A 17,590-nucleotide genomic window follows, 5' to 3' on the forward strand; every position below is an offset into this window, starting at 1 on the left:
TGACCACTCCAACGTTCCTCCCCCGCCCACATACTCCACCTCCCCTCCCGTTCCCACTGGCCCCTGACTTGACGCTGCTACCCCCTTAACCTCCCAACCCTACCACCCAATCCATGATGCTATCAACCATTCCCCTAACTTCCCCTCCTCCCTCTTGACTACTATATATGTGGAAACAATTCTATCAAAAGTGCCCGATGATGATACTATGTATTCGAAACCGGTCGCAGTAATTATTAAATTGTGGAACCTGCCGTTGTCTTTCCTTTTTTGTTTCATCATGAAGGAGTTCCATCATGTTTCTCCTGACACAATGGAATTTATTGCTTAGATTCTAAGCTGATTTATTTCATTAACTTACATGGATACTTCATGGATAACCATGGATTTATTTCATCAACTTACAGTTTCTCCTTCAAGATGGCGTCAGCCAATAAGTTGGGTTCATGTTGCTCGTGCAAAAATGTACTTAAATCTGAAAAAATGGTCAATTGTGACCTTTGTCCGCGTGTTTTTCACAGTAGATGTACTGCTCTCAATGACATACAGTTGAAAGCGCTAACTGAGAGCAAAGCTATATTTTGGAAGTGTTTTTTCTGCCGTGCACCAAACTTTTCGCTATCCGACATGGCGGCAGACATCGAGATGCTGAAACGCGAAATCGTGAATTTCAAAAGTTCGCTTGTTACTGACAACAAGGGCAATAAGAAGGTTTCCTTTGCAGAATCGGCAAAACTTTCAAAAAATGTTGATTCCAATACTTCTCGGTTAGTTTCGTCTTTGGGAACTACGTCATCTAAATTGGTACGTGTGAACAATGTCTCCCACACGTTGCACTCAGCGAACGTGGATAGCCGTAATGTTGTGGCAAGTTCAACTGAAAGCTGTGGCGGTAGCAGAGCCTCCTATTCTGAGACGGTTCACGTCATTTCTCCCTCCGATTCCGAGGTAAAGTTGCCGGTCGATCCAACTGAGGACGTAGCTATGGTTACAGCAGCGAAGAATTCGGCTATGCAAGTGATTGTAGATGGAGATGGATACCATAAAGTCTTGCCCAAAAAATTTCGGCGAAGACGGAATCTTGTGTTTGGCTGCAACTCGAAAAAGAATGCTGCGTCGAACTTCTCCGGAGTTCCTCGTCGTTTTTCACTCTATGTGGGTCGAGTGAATAAAAGAGCAAAACCCGAGGAGATTATTGATCACTTGTCTGAGGTATTTCCAAATAATGACTTCTCTTGCGAAATCATCAGGTCAGGTAATGAATTCTGTTCCTATAAAGTTGATGCCCCGATGAACTTACGGGATAAACTAATCACTGGTGATTTCTGGCCTGATGATGTGTCTATTGGTATATATTATCCGCCGAAGAGGTCTGTTTCTGGCTATAATAGCCCAAATAATGAATTTTCAGGTTGTGAGCCTGAGTGTGTAAATGTTGATTGTGCTACATATAAAACCGTGAACAACGTTACTCATTGTTCTCAAGTTAAATCTTGACTAGTGCATAATCTTCAGGGCAGTCATCTTAATGACTTAAGTGATCATGGTTTACAACCTATGAAAGGTGCTACCAACTCGGTTATAACTTTTTTCTATATCAATATACGATCCCTTTCGACAAATGGATTACTACTTGAGCAATTTGCTCATAGCCAAGGTGTTGATATCCTTGTTCTATGTGAGCATTGGCTATCTAGAGATGAAATCAATGCTTATAACCTTAACGGATACAATCTAATCTCCTATTACTGTCGTGATACTTTTAAATGTGGTGGTGTTTCCATTTATGCCAAAATAGGCTGTGATATTAAGAGAATGCATTTAAATAATTGCATCGATAAAACTTTTGAATGTGCCGTTTCTCTGATTAAGCTGAGCTCATCAGTGTATGCAATTCTAGTAGTGTATCTTTCTCCTTATGGTGATACCTCCGACTTTTTTCATGCTCTCAGTGATACACTCCAATATGCCTGCAACAGAAATGTCAAAGGTATACTGCTATTTGGTGACCTAAATATTAATTTCATGAATGACTGCTCTGCTAAACATGAGCTCATCACCTTGTTGACTTCTTTTGGTTTACATGTTATTAATAACCTACCTACCAGAGTTTCTTCTAACTCAAGTACACTTATTGATTATTTCATTTCTGATGTTTCTCCTTCATTTGTCTCTTGCAAAACTATATGTGCAGGGTTTTCTGACCACTTTGGTCTTCTAGTGAGCCTACCTTATGAATCTATACTAAGTTTTAAACCCATGCCAGTGTATGTATCCAGGCGTATATTTTCTACTGATAACATCAATGAGTTCACCCACTGCCTCTCTCTTGAAGCTTGGGATGACGTTTACCTTAGTGAAAACGTTGATACTAAATTTAAAGCATTTATGAACACCTTTATAACATATTTTAATGCTTGTTTTCCCCTCAAAAGGGTTAAAACTAGGAATTGCCATGAAAGTTTGAAACTTGACTCACCAAAACTACGAATGCTGTCAGAGAACCTTCGTCATCTTCGTTACCAAAGCAGATTCTCTGATACATCCCTCCGTAGCCAATACAAAAATGCTGTCAAGGATTTCAAGAACTGTGTTGTCTTGGAGAAAAAGGCAGCAATTGACAAATACTTAGGGAACTCAAACAACATTGTCAGGGATACGTGGAAAGTTATTCACCAGCTAACTAAATCTTCTGTTGATACCTCAAACTCCAGCATTACATTCAGTGGTAACACTGTGGATAATCCACAAAAAATTGCTGATTTCTTCAACTCACAGTTTTGCTATACTCCACCTCCCACAAACATGTCCCCTGTCTGTCCTCAACGCAGGACCTCTCCCAATTCTTTCTTCTTAACACCCACCGTTCCCTCTGAAATAGTGAACATTATTAAATCTCTTCGCAACTCTTCTTCAAAAGGTCCAGATGGTATTCCCTTATCTGTCATTAATGCCTCCTCACAAGTGATAGCATTGCCCCTAGCTAACATTATAAATCTATCCTTCACTACTGGAGTCTTTCCCTCTGCACTGAAGCAAGCCAAAGTTACACCTATCCCAAAAAAGGGTCCTTCCTCAGAAGCATGTAACTACAGGCCCATCGCTGTTCTGTCAGTATTTTCTTAAGTTTTTGAGAAGTTATTTCATCAGCGACTTAGTTGCTACCTTGACTCCTTCAACCTAATTACTGACTCCCAACATGGATTCCGAGTTAGTAGATCAACTAATACTGCAATGTTCCAGTATCTGAACTTACTACTACAGGCCTTGAACCAAAAACAGCATGTCCTAGGAGTCTCGTATGATCTCAAAAATGCTTTTAATAGTGTTGATCATAACATTTTAAAATGCAAGCTAGAAAGTCTGGGCGTGACTGGTGTCTCTCTTCACTGGATTACCTCCTATCTTGAAAATAGAACTCAAGTAGTGTGTTATTCACATCACTCCACAGCTGGAATAGTGCAAACCATCTCAAGCCCACTGGAAGTAAAAGCAGGTGTCCCACAAGGATCAATACTTGGCCCACTTTTGTTTCTTATTTTTATTAATGATCTTCCTCAGCAGTTTACCCGGAGTCACACAGTTATGTATGCAGATGATACAACTAATCTGTTGACTGCTAGCAATACTTCAGATCTAACAGAATATGCTAAAACTACAACTCAGGAGATGTTGGAATGGTGTCACCTGAACAATATTGCACTAAATGAAGCCAAAACTTGTTACATCTGCTTCCATATTAAGAACCCTCACCAAGCTGAATATTTACCCTTGAATCATCTGCTTACCTTTTCAACTACAATAAAATGCCTTGGAATTCACCTCTCAGATACACTTGACTGGTCATCACATGTTTCTGAACTGAATAAAAAACTTTCTGTGGGTCTTTTTATGATAAGAAAACTTGCACCTGTAGTGTCCAAAAACACACTCAAAGCTCTGTACTATGCCAAAGTACACTCTCATTTATCCTGCGGCATTTTGTTTTGGGGAAATTCCTCTCTGTTGTCAAGAACCTTTTCTCTCCAGAAGAAAGCTGTTAAAGCTATCTATAGAGTCCCCATTCGCACACCAGGCAGACCACTTTTTGTGAATTCCAGCATCTTAACTCTCCCCTCAATCTATATCCTTACCTGTGCCATGTTTGTTCGAAATAATCCTCATCTTTTCCCTGTTAACGCCAACCTACACAATCACAACACACGCTCCAAAAACAACATACACACCCTCCAATACTCCTACAGAGTCTGTTTAAAAGGTCCATACCACTCCATTGCCACTGTGTAAAATAAGATTCCTATCACCATCCGTTCCATTTCCTCATCAATCCAATTCAAAGCCAAACTGAAAAATATGCTAATTGAAAAGAGCTACTACAATCTAAATGAGTTTTTAACTGGTGTTGTGTAATAACCTATTACCTCAATCCCACTGATAGCTGTGTGTTTGTATAGCTCGTCTGTATCATATTTCATTATATGTTAGCATTTTATGCTGTATTAATTTGACGAAACTCATGGATGTATTATCCCAATGAAGTTAATAAATATTATTATTATTATATCCTTTAAGCTGGGCGTATTATATACGAAGTTTCTTTCAATGTTCATGTGATATTTATTTTACTGTTATATTTGCATTCCCTTGTTCATGTTATATTTATTTTACTGTTATATTTGCATTCCCTTATTCATGTTATATTTATTTTATTGTTATATTGCATTCCATTATTGTTTAATTGATGATTTCTGTATTTGTAACATACAATTTATATATTCCAATTTAATTTTTATTGATTATGTATCTAAATTGACGTGTCCTATATTTGTATTTTGTGTACAACCTACAGTTCTCTCGACAAATAAATATTATTATTATTACTCCCTTAATTGTAATTCAGTACTGCAAAATTACTTTTAAGAGTGGCAGATTTATAATACGGTGCTAACATTTTTACAGCTTTACCTGGGTGATGTTTATGTTAAGTTGTATATGTATCTCAATTCAGAAATGCGAAGTGAAGTATACCTTCCGGCACTGTAGCGTCAAGGGAGAAATGGGGGAATTATTGTCCCACATATGCTTCCTAGGGAGGAAACAAATTTTCCTCGAAGAAAATACTCATGTTTTATTCTTTCCTGAAGAAGAAGTGAATGTGGAAGGAAAAAAGGCAGACACAGCACAGGAATTTCATCAATTTACAGATAGTAGGTTTTAATGGTGTTACACTCATTGCTCTACTTTTGATCCTAATAATTTGCATCATAGCCCAAAACATTTGTTTATTATACCTTACTCCACAGAATTTGATTGGCCAGAGCCTGCTGTATTGGCATTAATTACCACGTATGAAGCTAAATCTGATGAGCTTAATTCCGTGAAAAAAAGGCCAAAATTTTGTGAAAATCTGTCAACAGAGATGAGTGACCTTGGCCATAAGGTTATCTAATTTTCCATCGTAACTCATAAATAATGATAATTCTAGTAGAATTCTGTCAATCATTCCTTTTTGTTATTATTTTGGAAAGGTAACTGCATCCCTAGCAAGAGATAAATTCAATAATTTACTCTCCAGGTACAAAAAATGTGTAGATAATATGGGACCTCATGCCTGTGGAAGAGCACCAATGACGTTTAATTATTTCGACCAATTCAAAATTTTTGGTCATAGAAACAATGTATGCTTTTCCTATGTGGGAGGATCATCTATTAAGGCCAATCCCATCTGCTCTGTGAAGGCCGCAAATGTTCAACTGACATCATTTACAGCACCATTGGAGCCTAGGCTCCCCTCCTCGTCTCACATTTCTGTTGAGCATGGAACTTCCTCATCAAATAAGAAAATGCTTTTCAGTAATGCTAAGGGAGGTAAAAGGGCCACGATGAATGTTGTGGAGGTCATGAAAAATGTCAATTGCCTTGCTATGCTACGCAATTGGCCTTGAACGATATGTCAAAGGTCACTTAAAAAGATTTTACTCTCAACTCTGATATCCACTGCTACTCCACTAGAAGATGTCATGATAGCCATGTTCCCTGTGTAAGGACTGAAAAATCAGCAATGGGACCATCTAACATCGGTCTCCATCTGTTTAACAAACTTCCTCGTGAGCTCAAACAGAGTCAATAATAAAATTCAAAAGCAGCCTAAAAATGTTTCTTTTAAATTTAATGTATTCCCTGTTAAAATTTTCCCCTGTGTTCCCCCCTGGAAACACTATGCTCCAGGGGGGAATTAAGGGGGGAACCATACTGCTCCAGGAGGAGCAGGGGGGAACAGCAGGGAACCTTGATTTTTCATGGGGGAACGTAGATTTTCCAGGGGGGACATTCAAATTCAAAGGGGGAACAACTAGGAACTTTGTTTCTCCCAGGGGGAAACTTTTTCTTCCAGGGGGGAACAACTGGGAACTTTGATTTTTTAGGTGCGGAAGTTGGTTTTCCAGTGGGAACCTTAATCCGTCTGAGGAAAACTGCTGAGATCTTTGATTCTCCAGAGTGGACCTTGATGGGGAATGAGAAAAGGGAACTAGGCAGATGAGAACATATATAAATGGGGATGGGCATCATGGTAGTTACAGACCTGAAAATATGTAATTCCAGTACAAAAGAAAGCAGATTTATGCTTGGGAAAGTAAATTTCCAGGCTAAGGTCTCAATTTTCCAGGTATTTCAGGTTTTCAGAAAACCTAATGAGCATGTGATACCATTCTACTTTTTCAAAAAGTAACTTTAATAAAAATCAAATACTCCACAGTTCAGGAAATTTTATGTAATGAGAGGGTAATTGTCCATGCACCATACAGTTGACTTTTACAAGATAAAATACTGACTTACAGATACTGTTTTAAAGATTCATTTTATAATGACAGCTTGGCACACTAGCAACATACTGTTCACTAAGCACATCAATAAAAATAGCTACATTCTTCACCATCGAAAACTTGCAGGCCACTTCAGGTTGTATTCCTGTAATAATTCTTAAATGACGAAGCCCTTCTACTGCATGGCAGTTTAAAATTTTTATGATGACATGGCACTCACTTGTTTCTTTGCACAGCAAAATGTTCATCAAATGTGCAAAATCACCATTATTTAATTCAACATATGAGTTGTCAAATCGCCTGGTGTCACCATCCACAAACCGCTCGTATATTACGTCATTCCGTATTACTTTTCGATGCTGAGTATACGTTTGGTTCTCCTGCAACCCATCAACACTATCAAAATAATCAGAGGGCTTGCCAAAAAAAGTTCCTTCTGCAAGTCTATAGCTCTTATTTACATCTCTGACTGTGATTGATTCACAAAAGTCTACAACTTCACTTCCACAGAATCCAGATGACATCATGATTTCCCTACTTGACTTAAGCTCTAAACTTCTAGTAACTTGGTGAGGAATACCTCTAGCGCCTTTCACAACCCTTTTAAGAACCCCTATAGCATTTTCAAAAGGAAATGCTGTATGTGACCAAAGAGGACCCCATTTTCTCACACTCTCAGCTAAATGCAGAAGCTGATGAACATTGTATGTCATCTCACCTTTCACATAAATAAGCTGTGTCTTGCACACAAACTCAATGAGAAGCAGTTCATCTTCATGAATAGTATCAACAGGAACGGAATCCTGCAGCAACAGATGCATTGCTGAAACTAAAAGCTTCCAATGCTTCAAAATTTCACCTGGTAGAATACCACTTAACACAGGCACACTGTAGAATAGGAGCCAGTTTTCAAGCTCCCTGGCTTTCCTCATATCCTTAGAGTTCTTCATCAAAAATGGCAGTCTTTTGAGGAGGGTTGGTGGCCTTATTCTTTTCATCCTGTCATCTATACGACCGATGTTTTTGGGATCGCCAATGTAATATTGTTTATCCACATTATTCATCCACAAACGAATCCACCTCTTGGTTACACCCTGCAGAACACAGTGCATGTAGTCTGGGACAAATCCCCAAACCATTCTGAAGGATATTAAATTAACAAGAGGGCTTATGCCTTTGATCCCTTCCACATTGCTCTTTTTGTTGCCTTTCGCATAAAGTGTATAACACTTTTTGTAATGCCTTTCAGTTCGGTCTCTTGGTATGTCATCAGGGATGGGAAATTTCACAGTGCCATTGACATTTTCTCCTTGGATGAGACACCAACTGCAGCAGTTATAACCATTGTGACCTACAATGCACTGCATTTCAGCACGAGCCACTGTATCCACACAACAGCACAATGTCAACACTTTAACATTTATTATCCGCCCACTTCTCTTGGTATTTATGCCATCCTGGAGAAGTAAATTCATCTTCTCCACAAATGGTGTGAGAAATGCGTCCATCCTTGGCTTAATTTTTCCATACCAAAGCCCTGCTAGCACCACATGCTTGCCTCGATTTTTTGGGCTCACCTCATTAAATGTGAGGAGCAATGGTACAATAGATGTCTTTGCATGTCCTATGGGTGCTCCATCACAGTTAAAGTTACAAGTGATGAACTTTTGCGTCGCAGTCGATTTTGGAACAGAATCCTTATAAAGTATGCCACTGGATATATCATTAAATAAATTTTCACCTCCTGAATTGGCACTGAAATCGATATGTCCTTTCTCCAATAATGCCTGAATCTGAGCCTTGACGTCAAGCGTGATGAAATAATGCTTATAATGATAACCACTGATTACATTGTTATGCAGACAATTTTCACACGTCAACGACGAGAAACTTCCTTTTTCACCCAAGTAATGACCACAATGTACACAACTATAGTGTGTTCAGATTCCCGAGTTCTGATTCATCAATTTCTTCAAAAAAAAAGGGCGTATGCGGCAATACAGTCGTAGAAAGCAATAAATTTAACATCTGCATAATGTCACACGCAGCAGATAAGGTCAAATTATTAGCAACAACCACTGATGTCACCATACAGAGGATTTCGCACGGTGAAAATTCCACTCTGAGCGAGGAACGATGCTGATGATTTTTCATGTAGTATTCTAGTTCAGTGTCTTTGTCCCACTCAGTGCAATATGAATCTTCATTTGAGTAAGATGCTGCAGAGCAACTGAAATTGCTATCCGTAGAATCCGATTCACTTACATCAGACTCGCATGCTTCCGACCCGTAATCAAGCTGCTCCGCCGCGGTAGACGTGTCCCGTTCATCGACATCGATGGGGTTGGTTGGCAACTCTTCATCGTTCAACGATCTAAAAGTAATCTAGAAGTACCATCATTTTAAAATGCAATATCTAAATTTGTTAAAAGAGTTTAAATATGATGAATCTGACCGATAATCACCTCATTATGCATTCCTCTTTTCCAATAATAGGAGAACGTTGAAGGGTTAGCCCCGGGATAAAGTTCTTTGCGATAACGACCGCGTTTTAAAATTCTCGGGGGCATTACTTCTTCATTATCCATTTCAGACATAAAAACTGCCTTTAGAAGATGAATTTCTGGAAATAGTAAGTCATTATGAACTGCGATTCCTTTAATTACGAAACTATGCACAACAATTTGAACGTGTCATTGCATATTCAGACTGATCATAGGAGATAAATTTTAAATTTCTGCATTCGATTATTTTTCATGGAAACTAAATAAAAGCACACTTTCCTAAATATCAAATGAAACAGGTTATCCTACCTTTCGCTTGATTACTATCCGATTTTCCACCTAAATTCAAGCCAATTTGATGCAAACTAGGTCTTTTAAGTACGTTCCCGTAACTTAATTGCGCGGGAAGTCTGGAGATCTAGAGAGAGTGATGGCAACAAGGCGTGTTCCAGGGCCTACACAATGAAAAATCTTCCTATATATAGGATATTGGAATACCAAATGAAGTTACTATAATAATTTTATTTATCTATTATTTAAGAAAAAGATTGAATAATATAAATTACCTAGCCTCCGGAAGACGATTTGCCATTTCCATTCCTTTGCAATTTGTCAACAGTGTATCAAAAGAATATCGATATTACTATTGGCGTGGTGATGATTCATTTGAGGCACATGTTCGCTTCAGAAACATTTATGCGTGAGTAAACATTGGATTGTTACTGGCGTGGTTGTCTACTGTACTTTAACACTAAAATGTGTACCATTTAATGTGAAAGTTCTAGCATGTGTACATTTTTTGCCTCGAAACATAGCATTATTATTATTCTTTTATCTGACTGTGCATTTGCAGAATGTCTTTTGCGTATGTGCATTATCTGCACGAGTGGAAAGGGAAAAATGACATTGTTCCCACTACAAACATCCTCCCACGCCACGAATCATTTGACGTAGAGACGGAATATTACATTAAATGTAAGAATGGAGACGAGGAAACTGAAGACGAGGATTTTTACCGGGGGCAAGTGCTGCACGCTGCGAGAACTGAGGAAGATGTAAAAGAGTGGGTCGATAAACAGAAGAGACTAAAAGTGCCCCCCGTGAAAAACTTTGTCGAATGCCGTGCCAACATCAGAAATTATTATAGAGCAACACTGGTTGAGGAACAACCGAAAAAGGTTAGTGCTTGCTGCTATAAGTATTTCTTCGTTAAAACCTTGTGAGGAAAATGTTTTCTATGGATTATGCCCAGTCCTGCTTTCATCCTTGATGTATTGATGTGGACGTTTCTGAATGGGTAGTAGTAGATTTGAGATAAAGGGTGCGTCGACGGCAAGGTCATTTTGCACCACTACTCAATCGTTTGATTCAAGACTCATTATAAATGAATCTTTACTACGCAATTTTTAACATAAAATAGAGGGAAGCTTTTAAATTTTGTTGAAAAGACCTATTTCCTTGAGAAACAAAATTGTACTACTTAGATTGGTGGGGTGGTCTCCTAGAATAGATTCTAGGTCCCCATCCAGATTGAACCGTGTCCGCGCATCACGGTATTTGTCGCACTCTGTCAAGATATGTCGGATGCTTAATGGGCACCTACACTCGTCACATTGAGGAGCTTGCTTCTCTTCGGTAAAAAGAAAGGCATGAGTCAGAGGGCAGTGCCCTATCCTCAAGCGAGTGATAACTACTTCCTCCCTTCGATTGATCCTGGTAGAAGGCCAAGCTGACGTTGTATGTTTGATGCTTCGCAGTTTATTGTTATTCAAAGTCCTCCACGACTCCCTCCACTGTTCAAGTACAACATTTTTTAGTGACCCTCTTAGGTCTTCGTACGGAACTAGCGTTGATTTAATCTCTTCGTTAGTAAGAGCTTCCTTGGCAAACAAATCTGCTTTTTCGTTTCCACGTATCCCCGCATGTCCCGGAACCCAAAGAAAGCAAACACTTATTCCCTTGTTCATGAGAGTCCGCAGCGTGGCATGAATGTGTTGAACAACTGGATGCATGGGTAAGAAGCCAGAAATGGATTGTAAGGAGCTACGGGAGTCGGTGCATATGACAAACGAGCCATTTTCGTCACTCAAGGCTTCCAAAGCCATTTTAATTGCGAAGAGTTCCGCCGTATAAATGCTGCACAGCGGATGCAGCTTCGCCTTAATGGCTCCATGTAGAGGAGAGAACGCTGCACATGCACAGGCACAGAGTTACATTTCGATCCGTCCGTGTAAATGGGGATTAAATTGGGGTGGTTCCACCGAAACTTAAAATACTCACGTTGGTATTCCAAGGGAGTAGTGGAGGATTTTGGCCGAGATAGTAAAAACGTATTAACCGTAGGAGTGGGAGTCAACCAAGGTGCGTAAGTTGAGTACGAAACAGGGTATACGTCTGGTAGTTTAAAATCACATCCGAGAATAAAATCATTAAAACGAATACTTACAGGTCTCGTTTCCCTAGACCTTCGATAAAAAAAACATTTAAAAGCCGAGGTTTAAAAAGTATGTCGTAGCATGGGTGACTCGTCATAGATAAAATTTTGGATACGTAACTGCAAAGCAGCCAAGTCCTACGGTAGTACAAGGGAGGTTCTCCTGCGTCAGAGTGGATGCTTGGAACTGGGCTGGTTCGAAAGGCCCCAGTGCAGAGTCGTAGCGCGGCGTTGTGCAAAGAATTTAACGCTCGTAGATACGATGGGCGGGCAGATGCATAAACAAAGGAGCCGTAGTCTATTCTAGACCGCACCAATGTGCGATATAGTAGGAGTAGGGTGGTACGGTCTGCTCCCCACGATATGTGACTCAAAAACTTTAAAATATTTATAGACTTAGAACAACTTGCCTTCAGATTATTGATGTGATCTCGCCAGTTGAGTCTTTGATCCACTGTTAGCCCCAGAAAACGGATTGACTCCACAAATGGGAGATTTCTTCCGCTAAGGCGAAGTGTAGGAGGAAGGTGGACGCCTCTGACACGGTGGAAGTGAACGCATTTGGTTTTCTCAGTTGAAAATCTAAAACCGCTACTATGGGTCCATTGGTCTAATTTGTTCAACGTGAGTTGGATCAATCTCGATATGTTGGCCACTCTAGATGACCTGCAGAATATTGCCAGGTCATCAACGAATAGAGTGGCCATTATCGGCGTCTGGATGTATTTAGCTACGTCGTTGATCGCAATAGCGAAAAGCGTCACGCTCAAGACGGACCCCTGGGGGACTCCGTTGTCGAGAGGGTAGGGACGCGTTAGGAACTGTCCCGTCCTTACTTTAAAAATACGGTTTGTTAAAAAATTTTCAATAAAAGTTGGTAAGTTACCCCTAAAACCCCAATCATGCAGAGTGCGTAAGATTTTTCTGCGCCTAACCCGATCGTAGGCCTTCTCTATGTCGAAGAAAACCCCAACCACGTGTTGGCGGAGGATGAAGGCTTCTTGGATATAATTCTCGATCCTCACCAAGTGGTCCAAGGTGGAGCGGCCCCTTCTAAATCCACTTTGAATATTGCAGAGAAGGTTTCGGCGTTCCAACCACCAAATAAGCCTCCGATTAACCATTCTCTCCATGAGCTTGCATAAGCAGCTGGTGAGTGAGATCGGACGGTAAGAATTTGGGTCAGTCCTATCTTTCCCATGCTTGGGTATGGGGATGATGACACTCTCCCGCCAGGATGAAGGAAAAGTGCCTGCTACCCAAAGTTGATTATAGGTTCACAGGACTTCCAGCAACGCGGATTCCGTGAGGTTACGAAGAAAGCCATTGTGGATTTCGTCTGGTCCTGGAGAGGTATCATGTGATTCGTGGATGGCAGAACGCAACTCCCACATAGAAAACGGAATGTTGTAATCTGCCGTCATGCACGTCTCCTTAAAACAAATAGGGATGGCTTCTAGGCGCCGCTTGAAAGAGCGAAAAGATGGGTCGTAGCTTTCGTCGCTGCTTGTTTTGGTGAGTAGCTGGCCGAAGATGTCGCCGATGACGGGGAGTGAAGTTATGGTGGTTCCGTTGACTTTCAAGTAGGAGACCCCACATTGCTGACGGCTACCCGAAATTTGCTTCACTTTACGCCATACCTGATCTAGTGGTGTCCTAATATTAATACTAGAGACGTATTTCATCCAAGAGTTCTTCTTTGCCTCTTTCACAACTTGGCGGGCTTTCGCTCTTAGGCGTCGGAAAGCGGACAGGTTATTGGCCGTGGGATACTTGTTGAAAATTCTCAACGCTTTCTTACGAAGACGGATAGCCTTGGCGCATTCATCGTTCCACCATGGAACGGCAGGCCTCGACGTTATGCCCCGAGACCGTGGCACACATATGTCCGCCGCGTTGATGATAGCTGCCGTTAAACATTTGACATTGGAGACGCTATCGCGGTTTTCATCACATATATACTTAAAATTTTCTTTAAAACTATACCAGTCGGCTTTCTGGATAACCCAGCTGCCCGGTCTGATAAAATCAGGGTTAAAATTTCGGTCCTTGGAGAGTAAAATAGGGAAATGGTCGCTTCCACTAAGGTCGTCGTGAACGCGAAATGAAATTTTGTTGACCAAACTAGTCGATAAAATACACAAGTCAATGGAGGAGAAATCGCCGCTAAAAGAGTTAAAACGGGTTTTCTCGCCGTTATTGAGTAAAAATAGGTTAAAATCACTAATAAAACTTGATAAAATACGTCCCCTGCGGTTGCACTGTCCCGGGGTGCTTCCCCATAGCCGATCGTGAGCATTAAAATCTCCGAGTAAAATAAAAGGCTGAGGTAGCTGGTGAACAAGGGATTCTAGATTAAAACGTGTGACGGGTGCACCCTCCGGCAGGTAAACGTTGCACACCGTTATCGCCTCGGGAGCGTGCACCGTCACCGCTACCGTTGGAACGGTGTGTTAAGATTTATTCTGGAGGTGTAAAGTGCCTCCCGAACAAAAACCGCCACTCCACCATGGGCTCGTTGGCCGCTGGTATCGTCCAATCTAAAAGCGTTAAAATGTTTTAAATATCCCTTGTCCGTGTCCTTAAAATGTGTTTCCTGCAAACATATACAGGACGGGTTAAAATCTCTGATTAAAATGTCTAGCTCCTCCTTATGCCGATAAAAACCGTTACAGTTCCACTGTATGATAAAAGCCATTAAAAATTGATAAAAATTAAATAAATAAATAAATAGATAAATTAATTTAAAACTGCCAGAGGGAGAGTCAACGCTTAATGCGTCTTCTCTCCTTAGCCTTCGCCCGGATGATTTCTGACTCGGAAATATATTCGTCTTCTTCCATAGACTCTGGTTGGCTACGAGTAGGCGAACCAGATGGACCCGGGGACTGAGGTTTTCCACGGCTGCTTTGCGTGGCCACGGTGGGTGTTGTGGTTGGGTTCTTCTTTGAAGAGCCCTGACTAGCATCGTTTTTTTCCGGCGGTGTGCCCTTCTTCGTTGCCGGCTTGGTAGCCTTATCCGGCTTGGCTTGCTTTGCATTCTTAATAGTATGTTCTTCCTTATTATTCTCTTGCGTGTCTGTATTGTTATTTTTCTCACTATCTACTACGGCAGCATACGAACGGGAGAACGCAGGCGCGATGAGTGTTCTGTATTTCTTTCGTGCTTCTTGATATGGCAGCTTTTCCACGGTCTCTATCTCCATTATTTTTTTCTCTTCTCTCATCTTGGGGCAATCTCGAGAATAAACCGGATGTGATCCCTCGCAATTCACACAGGTTGGTGCAGAGGTGCACGCGTCACCTTCGTGTTTATCTTTGCCACAGCGCGGGCAGGTGGCCTTGCCCTCACATCTGGTAGCGATGTGGCCGAAACGCTGGCATTGAAAACACCGCATGGGGCTAGGAATGAATGGCCTTACGGAAACAGATTCGTATCCCACATAGACCTTGTCAGGAAGTTTGTCACGACAAAAAGTGAGGATGACGGACGTGCTGTTGGTCAGCTCACCGTTCCTCTTTGTCTTTAGACGGCGGCAGTCTATTACACCCTGAGACGCCATCTCACTCTTTATCTCATCTTTAGAGACGTAGAGTAGGTCGTAATGCGAAATGACTCCCCGACATGTATTAAGTGTTTGGTGCACCTGGACCTTAACGGGTATTTCGTTAAATTTTGTCATTTTCAATAACTTTTCACTTTGTGTTTCGTTGCTGGTTTTAATTAACAGTGATCCATCCCTTAATTTTTTGGCCGATTCTAAGTCACCGGGTATCGCTGCCGACAGAACTCGTCTTATTAGAAAGGGAGATACCTTTGTCAGGGTCTCACCATCATTAGCACATCTCATAACAAGGAATTTCCGACATGCGGTAGACTTACTTTCTCCCCCGCCCACTTCCGGACGGGATCTTTTCGTTGGAGGAAGAAAGTTGTTATCCATGGACTCAAAATAGAAATTCATCCCCTGGGCTCCCCACCCACCACGGAGCCACACATTCGGGACGCCACACCGAGATCCGGTGTGGTCGCCAGGGCTACCCGAGGGATATAGGAACCTTTGATAGGGGATCTCTTTTGGGTTAGAACCTCCAGCGCGGGGGCCCTCCGAACCCACGCACCTTCGGCCGCCCTACGGAGACCCCCATATCTCCAGCACTAACCCGTCCTGGCGTACGCTCGGAAGGAGCCGCCAAGCTCCCCAGCCGCCAGGAGCCGATTGACCGAGCTGGGCTCTTCTCGGCCGCCCGTTTTTCGGGGAATCCAGGGCCGAAGTGGGGTGTTGAACTCCGGCCCATACCGGGTTTCCGACGCCCAGCTGGGTGCCGGAGAACTCACCCACCAGGATCCCCTTCTCCCCCTTGTACGGGTCTCCACGCACGGCAAACACGTGGGTGAATCTGGACGCCAGATGTTTCGGCTACTCAGCACAGCAGAGTCACATGCTGTCTGGACGCTATCCTAGCGTACGAAGGGTTTTTTGACGAGGTTGTCTCCCCGGTGGGCTCGGGTCCGTGGGGGCGCGACTCCCCAAAGGAAGAGATTACAATCTTCCCCCCGTGCGGGGTTCTGAATGGGGTTTATATTGCTTTCTTTGTATGTAGACAGTCCGGTGCTGTAAGTTTTACGTGTGTAAATAATGATGACCGCCTACTTTTAACTAGGTGAAGAGCCAAGCAAAGCAGGAATCCATAATAAGGAATATGGATAAACTAATGAACGCTGCGCGAAAGCGTGTGGGAACTCTAGTTAATCGAGAGGCTCGAAAAGGGAAATCAACTGAACAAGCCCTCTTTGATGCAATTAATTATATTTTTAATGAAATAAACTTAAAAAACAAAGTAATGGGATATATTTTGACCAAAGTAAGGCTTTTGATATGGTAGACCATGATATGCTCCTGACAAAATGTGAGCTGCTGGGCATAAGAGGTGTTGCTCTAAACTGGCTAAAGACTTACTTAACTAATCGAAGACAGAAGGTTGTTCTCAATAATGCTGGCAATTTCTTTTACTCATCTTCAAAACAAGTTGCTAAAGGAGTGCCACAGGGGTCAGTGCTTGGCCCAGTACTCTTCTTATTATTTATAAATGACCTCCCCATGAATTTAACATCTAAGCACAATAAATGTGTCTTATATGCTGATGATGTGAGTGTTATGAATTCCCATAAAGAATTGAATAATCTGCATCACTCCGGTGAACTGGTGATTAAGGCAATGGATGACTGGTGTACCAGGAATGGCATGGTCCTCAATAATGGCAAAACACAAATGATGATGTTTTCCCCACGACAAGTTTTGCCGAATGATCTTTTATCCCAGAGTAAGATAAGAGATATCATTGTGGTGGAAAATCTAAAATTTTTAGGGTTATATGTTGATCCTCATCTTAAATGGGACAAACATATCAACCAGGTATGTAAAAAGATTAATGTTGTTTACTATCAGATATCTGTGTTAAAATACACTGTTAGCATAGATGTATTAAAAATGGTATATTATAGCCTGTTCTATTCTGTAATTTCATATGGCATTGTTCTATGGGGATCATCATCCTCATTAAACCAGGTATTTTTAATCAAAAAAATAATAATAAGAAATATGTGTACAGTGCATTACCGTGCACACTGTCGACCCCTTTTTAAGTACCTGGGTGTATTGACTGTGCCCTGTGTGTATATTTATCATGCAGCGCTGTATGTAATTAGGAACAAGAATGACTTTATATTAAATGACAGATATCACTGCCACAACACAAGAAGATGCAAAGACATACATGTCACTTCCACAAACCTGTCTATGGTGACCAAAGGGCCAGTATCTATG

At 41.4% G+C, this 17,590-nt stretch overlaps 1 protein-coding gene and 1 long non-coding RNA gene across 2 annotated transcripts; one reads left to right on the forward strand and one right to left on the reverse strand.

Moving 5' to 3' along the window:
* Nucleotides 1-6,750: 6,750 nt before the first annotated feature.
* LOC124169703 lies at nucleotides 6,751-9,887 on the reverse strand. The gene is made up of 3 exons (XM_046548389.1): nucleotides 9,638-9,887; nucleotides 9,290-9,447; nucleotides 6,751-9,209 (listed from the first exon to the last, which is right to left on the reverse strand). Exon 3 carries the CDS (start codon nucleotides 8,330-8,332, stop codon nucleotides 6,848-6,850), a length of 1,485 nt encoding a protein of 494 aa, XP_046404345.1. The 5' UTR covers nucleotides 8,333-9,209; nucleotides 9,290-9,447; nucleotides 9,638-9,887; the 3' UTR covers nucleotides 6,751-6,847.
* A 19-nt stretch (nucleotides 9,888-9,906) lies between these two features.
* On the forward strand, nucleotides 9,907-16,521 carry LOC124169704. The gene is made up of 3 exons (XR_006867209.1): nucleotides 9,907-10,028; nucleotides 10,182-10,506; nucleotides 16,428-16,521. It is a non-coding gene; the product is annotated as an uncharacterized LOC124169704 (long non-coding RNA).
* Nucleotides 16,522-17,590: the final 1,069 nt, after the last annotated feature.

Source organism: Ischnura elegans, chromosome 12 (genome assembly GCF_921293095.1).
Source record: "Ischnura elegans chromosome 12, ioIscEleg1.1, whole genome shotgun sequence".
In the NCBI taxonomy this organism is placed as follows: Eukaryota; Metazoa; Arthropoda; class Insecta; order Odonata; family Coenagrionidae; genus Ischnura; species Ischnura elegans.